This window comes from Rhinopithecus bieti, unplaced genomic scaffold (genome assembly GCF_001698545.2).
Source record: "Rhinopithecus bieti isolate Rb0 unplaced genomic scaffold, ASM169854v2 scaffold_1673, whole genome shotgun sequence".
In the NCBI taxonomy this organism is placed as follows: Eukaryota; Metazoa; Chordata; class Mammalia; order Primates; family Cercopithecidae; genus Rhinopithecus; species Rhinopithecus bieti.
In genome coordinates, this window is record NW_016804690.1 from 345,775 (window position 1) to 367,448 (window position 21,674).

Consider the following 21,674-nt stretch of genomic DNA (forward strand, 5'->3'; position numbering starts at 1 on the left):
CCCGGGAGGCGAAGCTTGCAGTGAGCCGAGATCACGCCACTGCACTCCAGCCTGGGCGACAGAGCGAGACTCCTCCTCAAAAAAAAAATAAAATAAAATAAAATAAAATAAAACAATTATTGGCATAGAATTTGAAGCATGGCATATTTAAATATATTTTCTTTTCAGGGTTCAAAAGATTCTACTCTTTTGGAGAGTGCTATGAAACGGAAAGGCAGGCTAAAGAATAAAGGAAGCAAAAGGAAGAAAGAAGATCTTCAGGAAGTAGATGGAGAAATTGAAGCTGTCCTGCAAAAGAAAGGTAAGGTGTGAGTCTTGTTGATGGCAGTGGTCGTGTTTGCTGTGAGAGAAACATCATTCTGTTCCAAGCTGTTTTGCTTGAGGGACCTTCTATGTACAGAAATGTTTATTAGAAAATGTTTCTATATTGAATGTACCTTTGTTTACTTAAAGACTATTCATTATAATTATGAGTTACTACTGAATCATTAATCTTTTCATCTCCTCATTTTTGTTTACCAGCTAAAGCCAGGGGGTTAGAATTCCAGATCTCCAACGTGAAGTTTGAAGATGTGGGAGGCAATGATATGACATTAAAAGTTAGTGCAAATTCTGAATTTTACCTCAAATGGATATATTACTAATCAGTTATGAAAAAAAAGCCTACCTCTTTGTTTCTAATATGATCTGAGTATAGAAAAGGAAACTGGGAAGGTTGAGAAGGGCAAACCTGACCTGTACCCTTTAGGGCGTTGCAGGAGAAAAGATGCATACTATTTTGAACTTTTCTATTATTTTGATTATAGTATATATATATAAAGATCCATGTTTTTTAAAGATCCATGCTTTATAAGTAATATTGTCTTAATAGTACTAATAGTAATGGTAACTGTATTTATTTTTTATGTTTTTGTTTTTGTTTTGTTTTGTTTTGTTTTTTGCTTTTTTTTTTTTTTTTTTTTTTGTTGAGGAGTGTAGCTCTGTCACCAGGCTGGAGTGCAGTGGCGTGATCTCAGCTTGCTGCAACCTCCGCCTTCCAGGTTCAAGCATTTCTCCTGCCTCAGCCTCCTGAGTAGCTGGGATTACAGGCACACGCCGCCATGGCCAGCTAATTTTTGTATTTTTAGTAGAGACAGGGCTTCACCATGTTGGCCAGGATGGTGTCGATCTCCTGACTTCGTGATCTGCCCACCTCAGCCTCCCAAAGTGCTGGGATTACAGGCATGAGCCACCATGCCCGGCTGTAATGGTAACTTTATTTTTAATGCCTATTCTTTTTCATCGGCCATGTTCTTTAACTTTGCATTACATCCTCAAGGTACATAATGTTACAGTTTAGGAAATAGCTCCTCAGAGAGGTTATTGCTGAAATCACACAGTAGGTACCAGAGCCAGGATTCAAACTCTGGTCTAAGTTTAAATTGTATATTCTACCTATCTGTTCCATTTTGCTGCTCCGAAAAATAGGACATTTCATTCTACTTTGATTCTTCTGTCTTGAAAGACGTCTTTGTGCTTATCCTCTGCTAGGAGGTCTGCAAGATGCTCATACACATGCGTCACCCGGAGGTGTACCACCACCTGGGCGTCGTGCCCCCTCGTGGAGTTCTCCTTCATGGGCCACCAGGCTGTGGGAAGACTTTACTTGCACATGCAATTGCTGGGGTGAGGCTTGCTGACACTTGTTTGCTTTTGCTGTTTTTGTTGTTATTATTTGTTTTTGTTTTTTCTCTTTGGTCAACGTAAACCAGACATGGCATTCTTCAGGAAGAGAACATAATCATTGGAACTGATCCCTTTGTTATCATGCTGATATTATTTGTGGTATTTATTAATTTAGTTTATTTATTGTTTCTCAGAGCAACTTGAGGGTTTTTTTTTTTTTTTTTAATGTATGTAATTGTTTATATGGCAAGAGTTAGGTAGAAAGTAAAATAATACAGTTCTTTTTTTTTTTTTTGGAGACAGACTTACTCTGTCGCCCAGGCTGGAATGCAGTGGCGTGATCTTGGCTCACTGCAACCTCCGCCTCTCAGGTTCAAGCAGTTCTCCTGTCTCAGCCTCCCCAGTAGCTGGGACTACAGGCACACGCCACCACGCCCGGCTAATTTATTACATTTTGGTAGAGACAGGGTTTCACCCTGTTGCCCAGGCTGGTCTCGAACTCCTGAGCTCAGGCAATCCGCTCATCTCAGCCTCCCAAAGTGCTAGGGTTACAGGTGTGAGCCACCGCACCCAGCCATAATAATACAGTTTTAAACAAACCTTTTTATTAACACATAGCTTACATTTTAGTTACTTCGCTTTCCCTTTAACCCAATACTTATTTTATTTTACTTATTTTTTTGAGACAGAGTTTCACTGTCGCCCAGGCTGGAGTGCAGTGGTGCAGTCATGACTCACTACAGCCTCAACCTCCCAGGCTCAAGTTGTCCTCCCACCTCAGCCTCCCAAGTAACTGGAACCACAGACACACACCACCACGCCCAGCTAATGTTTTTGTTTTTTTAATAGAGATGGAATCCCCCTATGTTGCCCAGGCTGGTCTTAAACTCCTGGCCTCAAGCAGTCCTCCTGTCTCAGTCTTCCAAAGTGCTGGGATTACAGGCATGGGCCACAGCACCTGCCCTCCCAGTGGTTCTTAGGAGCAGTAAAATAAGAAAATTAGGGTTATATTATTTTCCATAGAGCTAAATTTATTCAAAATTTCTATTTAGAGTCATGTTCTTCTACTTTTTAGTTTTAAAATAATTCTTTCTAAAATGGTAATAATAGACACTTACTTTGTGAAATTAAAAGTTTGCAATCTTATTTTAACCCTCTCAGATTTTTCAGAAACTGTAGGTGGCAGTAATGTAAAATATCCTTCAATTAGAAAATAGCATGCTTGCCGGGCACAGTGGTTCATGCCTGTAATCCCAGCACTTTGGGAGGCCGAGGCGTGGGGATCATCTGAGGTCGGGAGTTTGAGACCGGTCTGACCAACATGGAGAAACCCCATCTCTACTAAAAATACAAAATTAGCCTGTAATCCCAGCTACTCAGAGACTAAGGCAGGAGAATCGCTTGAACCAGGGAGGCGGAGGTTGCAGTGAGCCAAGATCACGCCATTGCACTCCAGCCTGGGCAACAAGAGTGAGACTCCATCTCAAAAAAAAAAAGAAAAAGAAAAATAGCATTTTATACCAAGCACTAATACAATAATGTTCTGTGAAAGAAAATCATTTGTAAAGGGGGACTTGATTGGTTTGCTTCATTTTTGTTGAATAATTCCATTACATGACTACGGCATGCCAGACTTTGGAATATAGTGTTAAGTACCACAATCCTAGTTCTGATATGAGAGAGACATTAAACAGTCCTTCATATAAATAAATGCTGTACGTAATAACAACTATAATAAGTGGAAGACAAGAAGTGCAAAATGCTATGTGGTATGTTGGGATTCCCAAATTAGAGTTGGATTCAAGGAAGGTATGGTTTAGGAAGTGAAATTTTAAGATAAGCACAAGAATGAGAGAACAGTAGTATCTCTTCTCTCTCTCTTTTTTTTTTTTTTTTTCCTTGAGACAGATTTTCACTCTGTTGCCCAGGCTGAGTTCAGTGGCACGATCACAACTCATTGCAGCCTTGACTTCTCAGGCTCAAGTGATCCTTCTGCCTCAGCCTCGCAGGTGACTGGGACTGCAGGCATGCATTAGCATGCCTGGCTAATTTATTATTTTTTGTAGAGGTGGGGTCTCACTGTGTTGCCCAGGCTGGTCTCAAACTCCTCTCAATGTTTTGGAATTACAGATATGGGCCTCCACACCTGGCCTCTTCTTAAAGAGTCTCACTCCTCTGACTAGCAACTGGCTACTTTCTGGGTTAGGATTTGGAGAAATACTGGCAGGATGTGTGGGAAACATCTGTGTCACAACCCTTGTATTATCTCCTCAGCAGATGGGTAAGAATTGTTTTGATAGGCCAGGAATGGTCACTCCTGTAACCCCAGCACTTTGGGAGGCTGAAGTGGGAGGATTGCTTGAGGCTAGGAGTTTGAGACCAGCCTGGGCAACATAGTGAGACACAGTCTCTCCAAAAAAAAAAAAACAAGAATTGCTTTGGGTCAGCCCTAAGTGGGGGTAACATATCTCTTGAGAGTCAAGACCCTTTATTCAGAAAAGAGAACATAATTTTATAGTGACATGTATAAAATAAAAACAAGTTAAATGTGTTTGCATTAAACCATTGATTTTTTTTTTTTTTTTTTTTTGAGACGGAGTTTCGCTCTTGTTGCCCAGGCTGTACTGCAATGGCGTGATCTTGGCTCACTGCAACCTCTGCCTCCCGGGTTCAAGTAATTCTCCTGCCTCAGGCTTCCCGAGTAGCTGGGATTACAGGCATGCGCCACCATGCCTGGCTAATTTTTGTATTTGTAGTATTAAGATGTCGTTTCTCCATGTTGGTCAGGCTGGCCTCGAACTCCCGACCTCAGGTGATCCACCCACTTCGCCTCCCAAAGTAGTGGGATTATAGGCCTGAGCCACCGTGCCCTGCCAGAACTATTGATTTTCAAATAGTGTTTTTCACTGAGCCAACATAAAAGATGAGGTTCCTCAGGAAACTAGCCATTTTAAAATTTGAGGGGACTGAATAAAGAAAAAGTAGGGCCATTAAAATTTGAATATTTGGTTATTCTTTTATGTGTCTGCATAGGAACTTGACCTGCCGATTTTGAAAGTGGCTGCTCCAGAGATTGTGTCTGGAGTATCCGGAGAGTCTGAGCAGAAGCTGAGAGAACTATTTGAGCAAGCTGTGGTGAGTCAGTTAATGACTAATGCCAGGTGGTCAGATGCTACCAGCTTATATTAGAGATCCTGCTTTTTCTGATGCTAGTATTTGTTAAGCCACTCACTGGCCATTCTTTTATTAATATAAACATGGTAATTTGCTATGCATGATGGCTAAATATTTAAAGTAGATTTAGTGATACCCACTGTTGGATAAATAACCCTTTTCATTTGAAATCAAACATAAATATAATTGGTGAGAAATTCTGGCCTGTCATACTGTAGTCATATGTTGAAAATATATTATCCTTATGATATTTTCCACTCACTTTTACTTTCCTCAACTTAAGTTTAGCCAAAAAAAAAACTTGTAAGCAATGTAAAAATTGTTATTTAGGATATTATAAAAGCAACTATAAAAATGCCTGAGTAAATTCTGTCATTCCTTACTAGTAAACTAGGGCAATAGTAATATCCAAATCTCATGTGGCTATTGAGAGTATTAAATGAGAGAATTCTTATAAAACCTTCGATATGGTGCCTTGCACACAGCACAAGCCCTGTAAATATTAGCTGTAATATTATTCACACTTGAACAAATATCACTGTGTTTAAAACTAAAAAATGGGGAAAAGTTTAATTTTATGTCATTATTAGCACTGACAATATATAGTGGCTGATGAACATCCAGTACAACTGCTAGATGCCTGTGTGAAATTAGAAGAGAAATTATATTTAAGCAGTAATTGAGAAAAAAAAACATTTTAAATAACAAGAATGGGTAGGCCATCTACTTAGTTATTGTGTGGGCTCACATTGAAAAAGCTGTGGGCAACACTAGGAGGATAAAGAGGAAAAGGGTGGAAAGGGCAGGGTGCAGAGCAAAGCTGAACTTTTTCAGGTGCTGCCTGTTTTCCAAAACGCAGTGGATTCCATTGTTAAATTGTCAGGGATAGCCAGAGACAAGTAGTAAATTTTGTGTGTATGGTAAACATGATGAATAAGGATAAGAGACAAATGGCATCTTTAGGTTGTTAGTTCTGTGTTTAAACCTCTCACTAAACCAGTACTGAGCCAGTACAGTACCTCACAGTAGATGCTCAGTAAATATGTGGCCTGGCACCCCGCTTTTCCTGGTCCCCTCTTCCGCAATGAGAATGAGTACAGTAAAGCATGTGGATCAGAGAACAAAAAGGTGAAATCCAATCAAGTGATACTTGGTTGAAAACTATGCTTTCTTTAGGCCACATTCTGATGACCATCATTTATTCTTTTTTTTTTTTTTACCCCATTCAACTTTCCAGGTCACTGACAAGTACTGATGTGCTTGTTTTCTGATGCTTTTGGCCCCTGTAATTTTACTCCTTTGTAACTGGGTAATATATCTAGCAGTCATAGGCATCTTTTGCAAACATTGTCATAAGGATGATTAGGGAAGACAGCCAGCTAGTGATAGGCTAAATATCTTTCCCTTTAAGATGTGGTGGTTCCCATGGTTTTGAGATACCTTAAGTGACACTGACAGCCTTACTTAGCATAATCACTGTTAGATTGTAAATCTAGATAATTTTCTTCAATTTTTTTCATTTTAACTGATCCTTATCTCTTTTTTGTGGTAAAATATATATAACAGAATTTACCATTTTAAACATTTTTTTAAGTTTTTGTAAATTATTTAATTTCTTCCATGATGATTTAGAGGGACTATCTTCAAACCAGTACAGATACTTCATAAATAATACCTGGCTGTTTTCTAACCAGTTGAGTAATTTGTTGCACAATAAGCCACTTCACATCTTTCAGCAAGAAATACATTAAATTTTAATAGTAAAGACATTACACAACGAATTAGGACAATAATTTAAATTTGCTTTAAGTGTTTCTTTGGGGGAGAGGACACTACACTTTTACTCAATGAAGAGAAACATTTTTACAGTCCAGAGGTCTTTTATTTTTTAACACCTATTATGCCATGAATTCACAGGGAAGAGGTTCCAACAGCTCAGGCTCCTTCCTTTTGGTTCTCAGAGTGCACTTCTCTGGGTGGAGCACGCTGATGCTTTCCCTTTTGCTTCTTTTTTCTGATCATTTTCCTCCACACGTTTCAGAAAGTTATCTCGGCTCTTAGAGGGAGTGCTTAATGTGCTCAATACGCACATTGATTCTCATACATTGATTATTTTCTTGGCAAGAATCTTGCCCTTAACTTGCTGCTTTACAACAATGCCAGCAGCATGCTGGATAACGTTATAAACTCTTCCACTTTTGCAGTGGTAACACTTGTGGGACATTCCTTTTTGAACAGTACCCATTCCCTTGATGTCTACAGTATCACATTTCTTCCTTTCCTTTCCTTTTCTTTCTGACAGAGTCTTGTTCTGTCGCCCAGGCTGGAGTGCAGTGGCACAGTGTCGGCTCACTGCAATCTCCGCTTCCTGGGTTCAAGCAATTCTCTTGCCTCAGCCTCCCAAGTAGTAGGCATGCACTACCCACCAGGTAATTTTTTTTTTTTTTTTTTTTTTTTTTTTTATGAGATGGAGTCTCTCTCTGTTGTCCAGGCTGGAGTGCAGTGGCGTGATCTCAGCTCACTGTAACCTCCGCCTTCGGGGCTCAAATAATTCTCCTGCCTCAGCCTCCCGAGTAGCTGGGATTACAGACATGCACCACCACGCCCGGCTAATTTTTGTATGTTTAGTAGAGATGGGGTTTCGCCATGTTGGCCAGGCTGGACTTGAACTCCTGACCTCTGGTAATCTACCCGCCTTGGCCTCTCAAAGTGCTGGGATTACAGGAGTGAGCCATGGCGCCCAGCCTACAATATCACATTTCTTATAGATTTGCATATATATAGCCAAAAGAACAGCTCCCTGTTTTCTGAAAGGCTTAGAGAACAACTATCAGGTGCCTCTCCTCTTTCCCTTTGTGTTCATCATTTTGGTTAATGACTGGCAGATGGCAGTTCCAACTGAAAAGGCCATTTTAAACATTTTTAAGTGTACAATTCTGTGGCATTAAGTACATTCATATGTTGTGTAATCATTACCCACATCCATTTTCAGAATGTCTTCATGTTCCCACACAGTAACTCCCCATTCCTCTCTCCCACCAGTCCCTGGCCACCACCACCATTCTACTTTTTGTCTCAATGAATTTGACTACTCTCGGTAGCTGATCCTCACCTCTTAACTTATTCTTTCTGAACCGTATCTAGTTTATTTCTTAAAAACAAAACAAAACAAAAAGCTGGAGGTGATCTTTACACTGATGTATTAGAACTTTACCATCCTTCCTTATTCAGTGTAGCCTTTAAAATAAGCTTCTGGTACTTTTAAGTGTGGATGCTGGGAAAGTTCTGGAGATGGATAGTAGTGACGTTTACACAACAGTCTGAAAATATTTAATGCCACTAAACTATATACCCAAAGTGGTTAGAATGGTAAATTTTATGTGTATTTTCACAGATTTTTTAAAAGCTTCTGGTGCTTCTCCAATTTCCTCTTATAGCAAATTATAGAGAAAGGCTTGGAGATTCTTATGTTGGTAGAAACCCTCATAAAGTTTCTAGTAAGCTTGGTTTTGCTAATTTAAAGTTTATAAACTTGTTGTCTTAATTTTTTTTTCTGTGTATATGCTTATCCAAAATCATTGTTTCTGTTTCATAGCATAGCAAATGTATCTAATTTACAAAAGAATTTCAATAGATTTATCACAAAACATGCATTGATGGAGAGACTATGAATGTGTAACCCTATCTGTGGTCCCTTACTGTGTACTTTTAATCATCTTGGTTCTATTAAGTCAGATAAAAATAAGAAGTAATACATGTGAACTGCCTTTTTTAGGGTTATTCTTTTGGCAAATGATCCTTGACCTTTAAGATTTTTTAAAAAACGTTTATGCTTAACTGTGCTTCAGTATAGGGGATGTATTTATGGTTGTCTTTTGTGATATTTTATTTCTAGTCAAATGCACCATGTATCATTTTCATTGATGAAATTGATGCTATTACCCCTAAAAGAGAAGTTGCTTCAAAAGATATGGAACGAAGAATTGTAGCCCAACTCCTAACCTGCATGGATGGTTAGTTTAAAATAATAAATTCATTTTAAGAGAATAAATTTTTTAAAATAGTGTAATTAATACATGAAGATATAAAATAATATTCAAATAATAAATATCAAATAGTGTAAAAAAAAAGTCATACTGGGCACAGTGGCTCATGCCTGTAATCCTAACACTTTGGGAGGCTAAGGTCGGAGGACTGCTTGAGCCTAGTAGTTTGAGGCCAGCCTGGGCAACATAGCAAGATGCTACCTCTAAAAATAAATAAAAAGAAATAGCACTTGTTTTGTGTACACAAGAAAATTTGAAGTATATTTTATGTTTCTTGCATTAGCAAGTTGCAGGTTGCTTCTTCTTCTGATTAGTGGATTGATTGATTGATGAGATAGAGTATTGCTGTGTCACCCAGGTTGGAATGCAGTGGCACAATCACAGCTCACTGCAGCCTTGACCTCCTGGGCTCAAGTGATCCTCCCATTTAAGCCTCCCAAGTAGCTGGGACCACAGGTGTGCACCAGCATGCCTGGCTTTTTTTTTTTTTTTTTTTTGAGATAGAGTCTCTCTCTGTTGCCCAGACTTGAGTGCAGTGGCACGATCTCAACTCACTGCAACCTCTGCCTCCTGGGTTCAAGCTGTTCGCCTGCCTCAGCCTCCTGAGTAACTGGGATTACAGGTGCGTGCCACCACACCTGGCTGATTTTTGAGACAGGGTGTTGCCATGTTGTCGAGGCTGGTCTTTTTGTGATATTTTATTTCTAGTCAAATGAGGCAGGTTGATCACTGGCCTCAGCCTCCTAAAGTGCTGGGATTACAGGTGTGAGCCACTGTGCCTGGGATTTTTTTTTTTTTTTAAAGACAGTCTTACTATGTTGCCCAGGCTGGTCTTGAACTCCTGGGCTTAGTCTTTCTGCTTCAGCCTCCCAAAGTGCCGGGATTCTGTTTCATTTTTATCTAAAATGTTCTTGTTATGTCTTTGAGGCCTGTATTCTGAGAAAAAGCTTTCATGGCTTCCTGCTGGCTAAAGAACACACTGTATAAATTTATACATGATTTCATGATTTCCTTGTGATTTCATCTTACTACTTTCTTGTTACCTGTGAGGGAAAATAACCTCAGACTCCCTGCTGTTCAATCCTGGTTCAGTTGAGAGAAATAATACTTAGGAAAGGTAAGATTTAAGCCCTCAGTTTTGTCTGTTCCTAGAAATACATTCCTAGATTAAGCCCGAACAGCTGAAGACTATTTTGTATTCCCCTGCTCGAATTAATTTTATCAGTCTATTCTGAGCCACACACCTCAGCATCCTCCCCAGCCTCCCTGTTGTCCTGCTCACCTTGCATGGATTTGGCATGCATGCTCGACCCTCTGTGCTTTCACTCATACTCTTCTACATAGAATTCCATTAACCTATATATCTACTTGTTAAAATTCTGTTTACCCTTCAAGCCTTTTCTGAAATGTTACCACCTCCATGAACCCTCCCTTATTCCTCAGTTGGAATTCATGATGTCTTTTCTTGTATTACCATGGTGCTTTGTTTATATCTGTTATTATACTTCACAAAATTTGTCTGATGCCATTTTTTTATTTACACACTCAATGTTTCTCAGTAGATTGTGAACTGCTGAGGACAGAGTTTGTATTTTATTTATCCTCCTCATACCTTTTACATATTTGACATTTAATAAATGTTGATTTTGGCTGGGCGCGGTGGCTCAAGCCTGTAATCCCAGCACTTTGGGAGGCCGAGACGGGCGGATCACGAGGTCAGGAGATCGAGACCATCCTGGCTAACATGGTGAAACCCCGTCTCTACTAAAATACAAAAAACTAGCCGGGCGAGGTGGCGGGCGCCTGTAGTCCCAGCTACTCGGGAGGCTGAGGCAGGAGAATGGTGTGAACCCGGGAGGCGGAGCTTGCAGTGAGCCAAGATTGCGCCACTGCACTCCAGTCTGGGCGACAGAGCGAGACTCCGCCTCAAAAAAAAAACAAAAACAAAATAAATAAATAAATAAATGTTGATTTTATATGTACGTTGCTGTCAAAATCTGTAGTACTTTCTCTTTAACCATGAAATGATTTCTGTAACCATTATTGCCCTCAATGTCAAGTGCTTTGTTCACCACTCTTTCTCTGTCTTAATAGATCTGAATAATGTGGCTGCTACAGCCCGGGTCCTAGTTATTGGAGCTACTAATCGACCAGACTCGTTAGACCCTGCTTTGAGACGTGCAGGAAGGTTCGACCGAGAAATATGCCTAGGTATCCCAGGTGAAGCATGCAGAGAAAGGTATATTCTTTTTTTTTTTTTTTTTTGAGACGGAGTCTCGCTCTGTCACCCAGGCTGGAGTGCAGTGGCCAGATCTCAGCTCACTGCAAGCTCCGCCTCCCGGGTTTACGCCATTCTCCTGCCTCAGCCTCCCGAGTAGCTGGGACTACAGGCGCCCGCCACCTCGCCCGGCTAGTTTTTTGTATTTTTTAGTAGAGACGGGGTTTCACCGTATTAGCCAGGATGGTCTCGATCTCCTGACCTCGTGATCCGCCCGTCTCGGCCTCCCAAAGTGCTGGGATTACAGGCTTGAGCCACCGCGCCCGGCCGGTATATTCTTATAGAATGAAGTTTGTATGCCACTAAGTCATCTTAACTGAATGGTTTGAAAGTAAGAGGTGAGAAATACCATGTAGCCTTTTCTTTCTCTCTCACTTTCTTTTTGTACCAATTAAATTGATTTGGAAAAGGAGAAGCCCACATTAAGAAAATGATTTATGATTGAGTGCAGTGGCTCAGGCCTGTAATCCCAACACTTTGGGAGACTGAGGCAGGAGGATCACTTGAGACCAGGAGTTTGAACCTGGGCAACATAGTGCGACACTGTCTCTACAAAAAATCAAATTAGCTGTGCACACACCTGTAGCCCTAGCTACTCAGGAGGCTGAAGCACAGGAGGATTGCTTGAGCCCAGGTGTTCGAGGCTGCAGTAAGTCATGATTGTGCCTCTGCACTCCAATCTGGGTGACAAAGGGAGGCCCCACCTCTGTAAAAAAAAAGGGGGGGAAGAAAACAATTTACTCATCAGTAGGATAATTGTTTTTCAGAGGTGGTAATGGACTTATGTATCCCTACTCATTTGTCTAGTCTTACTAACAATGGCTTGCATTCTTTAGTTGGCTGACCAGATTAGTGGCAATGTCTGGAGCTATGGAATACAGCAGAGCCATTTGGTCCACATACAGGTTAAATCTGAGTACCATACTTTCACCTATTGTACTAACCTGTGTGAGACCACAGGTCCTGTTACCAGTAATGAAATGGCGGCCAGACAGTTGAAAGCTGTTTGCTGCAGCACCAGCCTTTCCTAGTAATTGAGCAAATGAATAATGTCCATAGAGCAAATAAACATCCACCAATAACCAGAAATATAACTTCATAATCAAGACTATCTCAGGAAGCACTGTTGAGGTGGTAGAGTGGAAATCGAGGTAAGAAATGTTCTGAAATATTAGGCCAGGTGTGGTGGCTCACACCTATAATCCTAGCACTTTGAGCGGCTGAGGCGGATGGATCACCTGAGGTCAGGAGTTCGAGACCAACCTGGCCAACATGGTGAAACCCCGTCTCTACTTAAAATACACAAAAATTAGCCGGGCGTGGTGGTGCACGCCCATAATCCCAGCTACTCAGGAGACTGAGGCAGCGGAATTGCTTGGGAGGTGGAGGTTGCAGTGAGCTGATGTCACGCCACTGCACTCCATCCAGCCTGGGTGACACAGCAAAACCCTGTCTCAAAAAAATTTAAAAAAGTATTTAATGAGGAAGGGGTGAACTGAAGATGAAGATCTTGGTGAGGTCCAGGAACAGTGTGGGAGTAATAGCGAGTAATAGCACATATAAGCTCAGACATATGAGACTGGGCAGAGTGCCGCGTGTGAGATTGTGATCTCAGACGGGCCAGATCCAGGTGATGATGAGGTCCAGGGTGTGAGTAAGTGTAAGTGAGGGGAAAGGCCTGACCTGGGCAGGATTGGGGTGCAGAGGCAATGAGTAGATGCCCAAACTTTGAGTCAGCGAAGGAAAATTATTCCACCTCTGCATCCTGTTATCCTTGTCCAATGTTTTTAACATTTCCAAGCTTTAGTTTATTTATCTATAATGCAGTAATATTTATCTATAATGCAGTAATAATAACAGTAATAACTTTATCTGTAAAGTGATAATACTATAAATTAAAGGCTTCCTGTGAGTATTGAATTAACATAACCTAGCACAATATCTGACACATAGAATTTTTTGCACAATATCTGACACATAGAATTTTTTAAAATAAGGTAGCTATTGATATCTGTCTCTTTTATTATTTTTTTTTTATAGAGAGAGAGAGGGTCTCACTATGTTGCTCAGGTTCATCTTGAACTCCTGCCCTCAAATGATCCTCCCAATATCATCCAGTACTTCAAAAGCATAAAATTATGGAAAAGTTTCAGCATACATAAAAGGATACCCATATAACTGTTCCAGTTTCTATTGGTGTAAAACAGACCACACCAAAATTTAGTGTCTTACAACAGTACTCATTTTATTGTGTCTCACAGTTTCTGAGGATCAAGAATTTGGAAAGGCCTCAGCTAGATGGTTCTGCCTCACGGTCTCACGTGGCTGCAGTAGCTGGAGCTAGAACAGTGGTAGCTTTCCCCTCTTTTGGAGTTTCTACAGTATAATGAGCAGAAATATCCACTTTTTTTTAGGGATAGAGTACAACTATGAAAAGGATGTTATTATTTTTTGTTAGCCATTTTCATAACATCCAAAATGTTCTTAGTACAGATAGTCCCCAACTGACAGTGGTTTGGCTTATAGTTTTTCAACTTTACAAAGGGTTTATCATGATGTTTTTGACTTAGGATGGGTTTATCAGGACGTAAACTCATGGTAAGTCGAAGAGTATTTTGTATTCTTATCCATAGTAGCAAATTGGATCTGTGTCTTTTGGAAATAGTTCTTTAGTGGAAAGTTTTCTTGATTCCCATTATTCAGAGTATCCAAGTGAAATTTTAAAAAATTTGTCAGTAATGTTTATCTGCTTCTATTCTGCTCACTTACATGATCCCAAATGATTTTTCTAAAATCTTTATTATCTTGACATTTGAAATTATTAGTCTTCTTTACACATTTATTAATTTTAAAATATATTTGCTTGTCCAAGTTAGTTTATAATATCAAAATATGTAAATAAGAATTAACATTCATTGGTGCATGCCTATAATCCCAGCTACTTGAGAGGCTGAGGCAGGAGAATCACTCGAACCCGGGAGGCAGAGGTTGCGGTGAGCCGAGATTGCACCATTGCACTCCAGCCTGGGCAACAAGAGCAAAACTCCATCTCAGAAAGAAAAAAAAAAAAAAGAATTAATATTCATTGGTCACTAACTATGGATCAGCCACTGTTTTATGTGCTTTGCGTGTATTCATTTGTAGCAACCGCCCTCTGAATAAGTGCTACTATACTATAGATTGAATAAATGAAGAAACTGAAGCACAAAGGTTAAGTAACTGGCCCAGATTACAAAGGGTAACAGAGCTGGGATTCAAACTCTTGCAGTTTGGCGTCAGACCTTTTATCCTGAATATCTTTTTTTTATTATTATTCGAGATGGAGTCTTGCTCTGTCATTCAGGCTGGAGTGCAGAGACAATCTTGGCTCACTGCAACTTCCACCTCCCGGTTCAAGCAATTCTCCTGGCTCTCCTGTAGCTCAGGCTCTCGGCTCTCGTGTAGCTAGAATGACAGGTACCTGCCACCACGCCCAGCTAATTTTTTTTTTTTTTTTTTTGAGACGGAGTCTCGCTCTGCCGCCCAGGCTGGAGTGCAATGGCCTGATCTCGGCTCACTGCAAGCTCCGCCTCCCAGGTTCACGCCATTCTCCTGCCTCCGCCTCCTGAGTAGCTGGGACTACAGGCGCCCGCCACCACGCCTCGCTAATTTTTTGTATTTTTAGTAGAAACGGGGTTTCACTGTGTTAGTCAGGATGGTCTCGATATCCTGACCTCGTGATCCGCCCACCTTGGCCTCCCAAAGTACTGCGATTACAGGCGTGAGCCACTGCACCCGGCCACTCCCAGCTAATTTTTGTATGTTTAGTAGAGATGGAATTTTGCCATGTTGACCAGGCTAATCTCAAACTCTTGACCTCAAGTGATCTGCCTGCCTCAGCCTCCCAGAGTAATTGCAGGCGTGGGATTGTAGGCGTGAGCCACTGCACCTGGTCTCATCTTGAATATCTTTACTGCTTTTAAGTTTTTATTTAGTAGGTCTTATCAGAAATTGTTCAAGATATTCCTTTAACAACAATTATCTAGAAGTCCAGATTTTTATAGATACCATGTTGCCAGTTAGGTTGAACAAGATTTTTCACACGTGTAGTACAGGGGATGAACAGTAAGTAAAGATAAAGTTGGAGATGTAACTGTCCTCATATAAAATGGGAAGTATATGGCAAGATAATTTTCAATGATGAAGATAATTAATGGTTTGTGTGAATGTGGGGGCTTTTATTTCTGGTAGACATCCATTTAATCTACTCTAAAAGTACCCCCATACGTTATTTATCTTATTTCCCCTGTAATGTTATAAATTCTTAAAGGCAAAATATTTTTTAAAAATTCTATGTATTCCTCACAGCATTTAGCATGGTTCCTAACAAAGCAGATATTTACCATAATCCTTTCTGGAATAAGATGGAACATGTAAATGTAACTTAGCTTTTGTTGAGTGAATGAACTATTTGATCTTATATAGTATCCATTTTGATACCTTTGGCAGATGTGAAGGACTTCGAATAAATATAGTTGGTGACTTGTTTTTACTATTAGATTGGGAATCAGAAATTTTTTCGCCTGTCTTTTCTACAGAATACTTCAAACGTTGTGCAGAAAACTGAGGCTTCCTCAAGCTTTTGATTTCTGTCACTTAGCACACCTAACTCCAGGCTTTGTTGGTGCTGATCTGATGGCACTGTGCCGAGAGGCAGCAATGTGTGCAGTCAACAGAGTCTTAATGAAGCTACAGGAACAGGAGAAGAAAGATCCTGAAATGGAAGATTCGCCATCTAAAGGAGTCCAGGAGGAAAGTCTGGGAACTGAGTCTACTTCTGAAACACAGGTGCTTTCTCTAAAGGCATTTTAAATTGTCCTTTTAATGTTCTTTGTGTTATTTTACATTGAAGCAAGGGTCAGTATAGTTGAGGTTTGTTACTTTCTGTTTTATTGGCATTTAATCTATAGAATAATTATCATTTATACCCATAATGTGTATCATTTCAAAAATACGAGTTGTTTTATGTTTAGTTTATTCTGAATAAATTCATTTTACAATAATGATTATGAGATTCTGGAATGGGGTTGGCAGACTGTGTGGCCTACCCACCCACCACCTGTTTTTGTAAATTAAAGTTATATTGGAACACAGCCATGTTCATTTGTATACATGTTGCCTCTTTCTGCTTTCGTACTTCACGGCAGAATTCACATAGGAGTCTGCAGCAGAGACCATGGCCCACAAAGCCTACAGTGTTTACGGTCTAGTCCTTTACAGAAAAAGGTTGTCAACCCCTATTTCAGCATTGGCATTTAATTATATCTCCTGATTAACTTTTGGCTAGGTAGATTACAGTGGTCTGTTGACACAACTATATCCACGTCGGTAGCTGCAAACAGCTCTGGAGGACAGTCATATGAATAATAGGGGACATTTATCAATCTAAGATCAGTATTAAATTTTTTAGTTTTGTGAGTCATGAAAATTCAATATATATAGCATTTTATGTAGCATTTTATAGCTTGCACAGATGGCTTCTGTATGTTATATAATTTAATCCCTGTAACCTTATATAAATATCATTATTTTCCCCATTTTATAATCAAAGGCACTAAGCTTAAGAGGTTGTGATTTGCCCAAGCCCATACAGCCTCTACTTTATAGAGCAGGGGCTTAAATCCAGATCTTTTGTTCTCACATAATTTTTTTTTTCTTAGACATTTGAAACTGCAATTACTTCTGTAAAAAATAACAAACTCATTTGTTTTATAATATTGCATATAAATTAATATTTTATAAATTGAATTAATCGGTTACCTATTTTTTAGACTTATCCTTTCATCTTCACAAAGCAAGAAATCTGCCTTTTAAGATTTGATAGTAATAGGAAAATTGCCTTCTCTCTACTTAGTTGATAAGCCATTAAGGAACCATATTAATGAATTATACTACCTCCAGCGTAACTTTTTTTAATTTCATCAGGATTCAGCTGTTTCTTGAATATTTATAAATGAAACATGGGAAATATCATGGTTGCTGAAATGAATATAAGCCAACTGCTTATATTTGCTATACCTAGCCCTAGTATATAGAAATCATTCTTATATATTTAATTACAATTGGTGTATCTTTACTTGACCAGAGCATATGATCCTTTAGAATAAAATGAGTTTGTCTCATGTCAGAGAGAAAATTATTAAAATACATAGAAGTTCAGGATAGCTTACGGAAATACTACAGTAATAATTTTTACAAGTAGAAAATGTAACTTTTCTATAAATGTTGTGGTGTTTTTTTATCTTCCCCTCAATTGTTCCCTTCAAGGATGAATTACAGAGGCTGCTGGGGTTGCTAAGAGACCAAGATCCCCTCTCAGAGGAGCAGATGCAAGGCCTGTGCATTGAACTGAATGATTTCATTGTTGCTCTATCCTCAGTCCAACCCTCTGCCAAAAGGGAAGGCTTTGTCACTGTCCCTAATGTGACATGGGCAGATATTGGTGCCCTGGAAGACATTAGAGAGGAGCTCACCATGGCAATATTGGTATGTATATCAGCTGCCAAATATTATTGGCGTGTCATGGATTAAGGATCAGAGATAAAGCTCCATGCATGTGTACTAGGTTCTGTGGCTAAACTGACTTAATCACTGTGTCTAAATTGACTTGAATGTAGCACTTCTTTCAAGTGCTAAGCCCCCAACAATGGTTTTTCTTTTGTTTGAGATCTGATTTATTTGTTTTTTTTTTAATTGATATATCACAGTTGTAAATATTTTGGGGGTACATGTGATATTCTGATACATGTATTAAATGTGTAATGATGAAGTCAGAGTAATTGGGATATTCATCACCTCTAATGTTTATGTTTTCTTTGTGTTGGGAACATTATACTTTTTTTTCTTCTAGCTGTTTTGAAATATACTTTTTTCTTCTAGCTATTTTGAAATATACTTTTTTTCTTCTAGCTATTTTGAAATGTGATTTCCCTACTGGGTTATTAAATACCAGAACTTATTACTCCTATCTAACTATATTTTTTTACCTGTTAACCAACTTCTCTTCGTCATACTCCTCTCCGCCTTGCCTTTCCAGCCTCTGGTAACCATTAGTTTGCTCTCCATTTCCATGAGATCCACTTTATTAGCTCCTACTATGAGTGAGAATGTGCAATATTTGCCTTTCTGTGCCTGGTTTATTTCACTGACATAATGACCTCTAGTTCCATCCATGTTGCAGCAAATGACAGGATTTCCTTCGTTTTTGTGGCTGAATAATACTCCACTGAGACCTATTTTGTGCTGATCCTTTTGGTTGTGCTTCATTGCTATAGGAGTGAGTTTAAACAACCACAAAAACCTTCAGGTTTCATTCAGCCAAGACCAAATTGTTTGACAAAGACTTTCTGAACCTGATCTTATGGGTCAAGGCAATTTTAATGCACGTAAAACTTTGGATTAATTTTTATTTACTTTACTTTTCTACTCATCGTTCTGTGATTCATTAATTGAAATATGATCGATTTAGAGGTATGTACTACTGAAAGAGAAAATACACTGGAATTATAGTTAACAGGTATCTCTGACTTTTAACTATGCAAAAGTTACTGCTGCGTCTGATTTCTTAGAGGAGACCATTGTCTAAACATTTTATAACCTAGATATTTAAATGGTTTTCTAAAAAATATTTGTCAAAATATTATATTGTTATGTCTAAAATGTTCTTAGATGTTACATTCCTCAAGCGCGGGGACTTTTCTCTTTATCACCACAGGGCATGAACAGGTAAACAGGTACTGTTCATATCTTCAGGCCTCACAGTCATGTTGAAAATAAGCCTGAGAGGCCGGGCACAGTGGCTCCTGTCTGTAATCCCAGCAATTTGGAAGGCTGAGGCAGGTGGATCACCTGAGGTCAGGAGTTCAAGACCAGCCTGGCCAACATGGTGAAACCCCGACTCTACTAAAAATACAAAAATTAGCCAGGCGTGGTGGCATGTGCCTGTAGTCCCAGCTACTCACAAGGCCAAGGTAGGAGGATCGCTTGAACCCAGGAGGCAGAAATTGCAGTGGGCCGAGGTAAGGCCACTGCACTCTAGCCTGGGTGATAGAGGCACACTCAAAAAATAAAAAAATAAAAAAACATAAAATATGTATCTGGAGATAATTTGAACCTGCAGTATAAAATAGACATGTAATGGATCACCATTGGTATCATTCTTTCCAGGCACCAGTACGCAACCCAGACCAGTTCAAAGCTCTTGGATTGGTGACTCCAGCTGGGGTCCTCCTTGCTGGTCCTCCTGGCTGTGGGAAGACTCTGCTGGCAAAGGTATATATGTTCAATTGCATGTAATTTATTTCTTACTATCAGATATGAATTTAACTTTAAATATTACAGTTAGATAAGTCTTATGCATAATTTTTATCAGAAGTTTATTTTAGCAAAACTGACAACTTCATGAAAATTTCCTGCTTTTTTAAATTACAAGTTGAAAATGTTTATATCATTTTCAAAATGATTGAAAATGTTTATATCTACCATAATCCTATCAATTTTAACATACAATTATATATTTTCTGTGTATTATATTTTAGCTTTTTAGTGAGTATTATTCCATAGTTTAAGTTTTTACTTGACTTGGTTTCCTGCTTTGGTATTGTTATTGTTTATAACTTAAATATTTTCCTTTATATTTCTTGTATTTTCTAAAATTGTTTTTTCATAATAGAAAATAAAATAAGCAAAAGGAAAAGCGTTGTGTGTAATTCACTGCTATGTATATTATTATTTCATTTCATTGTCAATCCTTCAGATATTTTTCTATGCATACATATCAAAATAATATCTAACTTTTACATTTTTACATTCATGTTTACAAACATAAGCTTTTTTTTTTTTTAATCCCCTTTTTGAGACAGAGTCTCATTCTGTTGCCCAGGCTGGAGTGCAGTGGCGTGATCTTGGCTCACTGCAACCTCCGTCTCCCAGGTTCAATCAATGATCTTGCCTCAGCCTCCTGAGTAGCTAGGATTACAGGCACACGCCACCACGCCTGGCTAATTTTTGTATTTTTAGTAGAGATGGGGTTTCACCATGTTGGTCAGGCTGGTCTCAAACTCCTGACCTCGTGACCTGCCCGCCTCAGCCTCCCAAAGTGCTGGGATTACAGGCATGAGCCACTAAACCCAGCCACAGATATACTTTTTTAAACATATTTTTCTCACTTAGTTATATTTCCTGAGCATCGTCACATGTCAGTATATATTGATACACATCAATATTTTTAATGCCTGCATAATATTCTACCATAAAGATAGATGTTCTATAATTTATGGAAATGATCCCATATTGAAACAACACTACTTTAAATGGTCTTGCACTTATATGTTTGTACCTTGACTAATAATTATATTAGAATGCATATCTAAGTAATTTTCCAGTCAAAGGAATGTATGTTTTTAAAGCTTTTGAGCCATATTATTAAAGTGCCTTCCTAAAGGTTTTCACCAGTTTTTACCTTTGTATCAATAGGATATGAGTATCAATTTTCCCACACCTTAAACTAGTGATAGCCATGAACGTTGCTTTTAATAGTGGACAATTTAATAGGTAAAAATGCTATCTTGCAGTTTAAGTCGCATTTTTAAAATTACTAGTGTTTTTTTGGCCAGGCGTGGTAGCTCATGCCTGTAACCCCAGCACTTTGGGAGGCCAAGGCAGGTGGATCACTTGAGGCCAGGATTTCGAGACCAGCCTGGGCAACATGGTAAAACCCTGTCTCTACTAAAGTAAATTACAAAATTAGCCAGGTGCAGTGCTGCATGCCTGTAATCCCAGCTACTGGGGAGGCTGAGGCACAAGAATTGCCTGACGCAAGGAGGTAGAGGCTGCAGTGAGCCAAGATCATGCCACTGCATGCCAGCCTAGGCAACAGAGTGAGACTGTCTCCAAAAAAAAAAAAAAAAAACTAATTTTTTTAATTTAAATATGTTTATTAGCTATTTTTCTTTGTGAATTGTCTATTCATATCCTTTCCTATTTTTCTAATGGCATACATGTGATTTTCTTTCTTATAATCACTTCATATATTAAGATTTGTTATTTATAAATGTTGATGAGTTTATCTTGACTGTAATCATGTTTGACACCTTGAGCTTTTTTGGTTTTATTTTTATGTGGGCAAATTTCTGTCTTTTTGTGCTTTTTTTTTCCCTTTGGACTGATGCTTATTAGAACTGTCTTCCCTATGTGTAAAGTATGTTATCCATCATTTTCAGTGTCTGTATAATATTACATCCATAACTAACCCTTATCAACTTTTAAAAATATTTTGAATTACTTGTAAGAAATTGAAATAATAGGCCGGGCGCGGTGGCTCAAGCCTGTAGTCCCAGCACTTTGGGAGGCCGAGACGGGCGGATCACGAGGTCAGGAGATCGAGACCATCCTGGTTAACCCGGTGAAACCCCGTCTCTACTAAAAAATACAAAAACCCCGTTTCTACTAAAAAATACAAAAAAAAAAAAAAA

The 21,674-nt window shown here is 39.1% G+C and overlaps 1 protein-coding gene across 1 annotated transcript in view; it reads left to right on the plus strand.

Moving 5' to 3' along the window:
• The window catches only part of NVL (nuclear VCP like), a 106,197-nt gene that overhangs the window by 26,595 nt on the left and 57,928 nt on the right, over positions 1-21,674 (plus strand). The window contains exons 7-15 of the mRNA XM_017869945.1: positions 169-301; positions 523-599; positions 1,531-1,665; positions 4,699-4,800; positions 8,735-8,852; positions 10,980-11,124; positions 15,741-15,990; positions 17,470-17,688; positions 19,369-19,473. Coding sequence (XP_017725434.1) covers positions 169-301; positions 523-599; positions 1,531-1,665; positions 4,699-4,800; positions 8,735-8,852; positions 10,980-11,124; positions 15,741-15,990; positions 17,470-17,688; positions 19,369-19,473 — 1,284 coding nt within the window. The remainder of the gene's footprint in view (positions 1-168; positions 302-522; positions 600-1,530; positions 1,666-4,698; positions 4,801-8,734; positions 8,853-10,979; positions 11,125-15,740; positions 15,991-17,469; positions 17,689-19,368; positions 19,474-21,674) is intronic.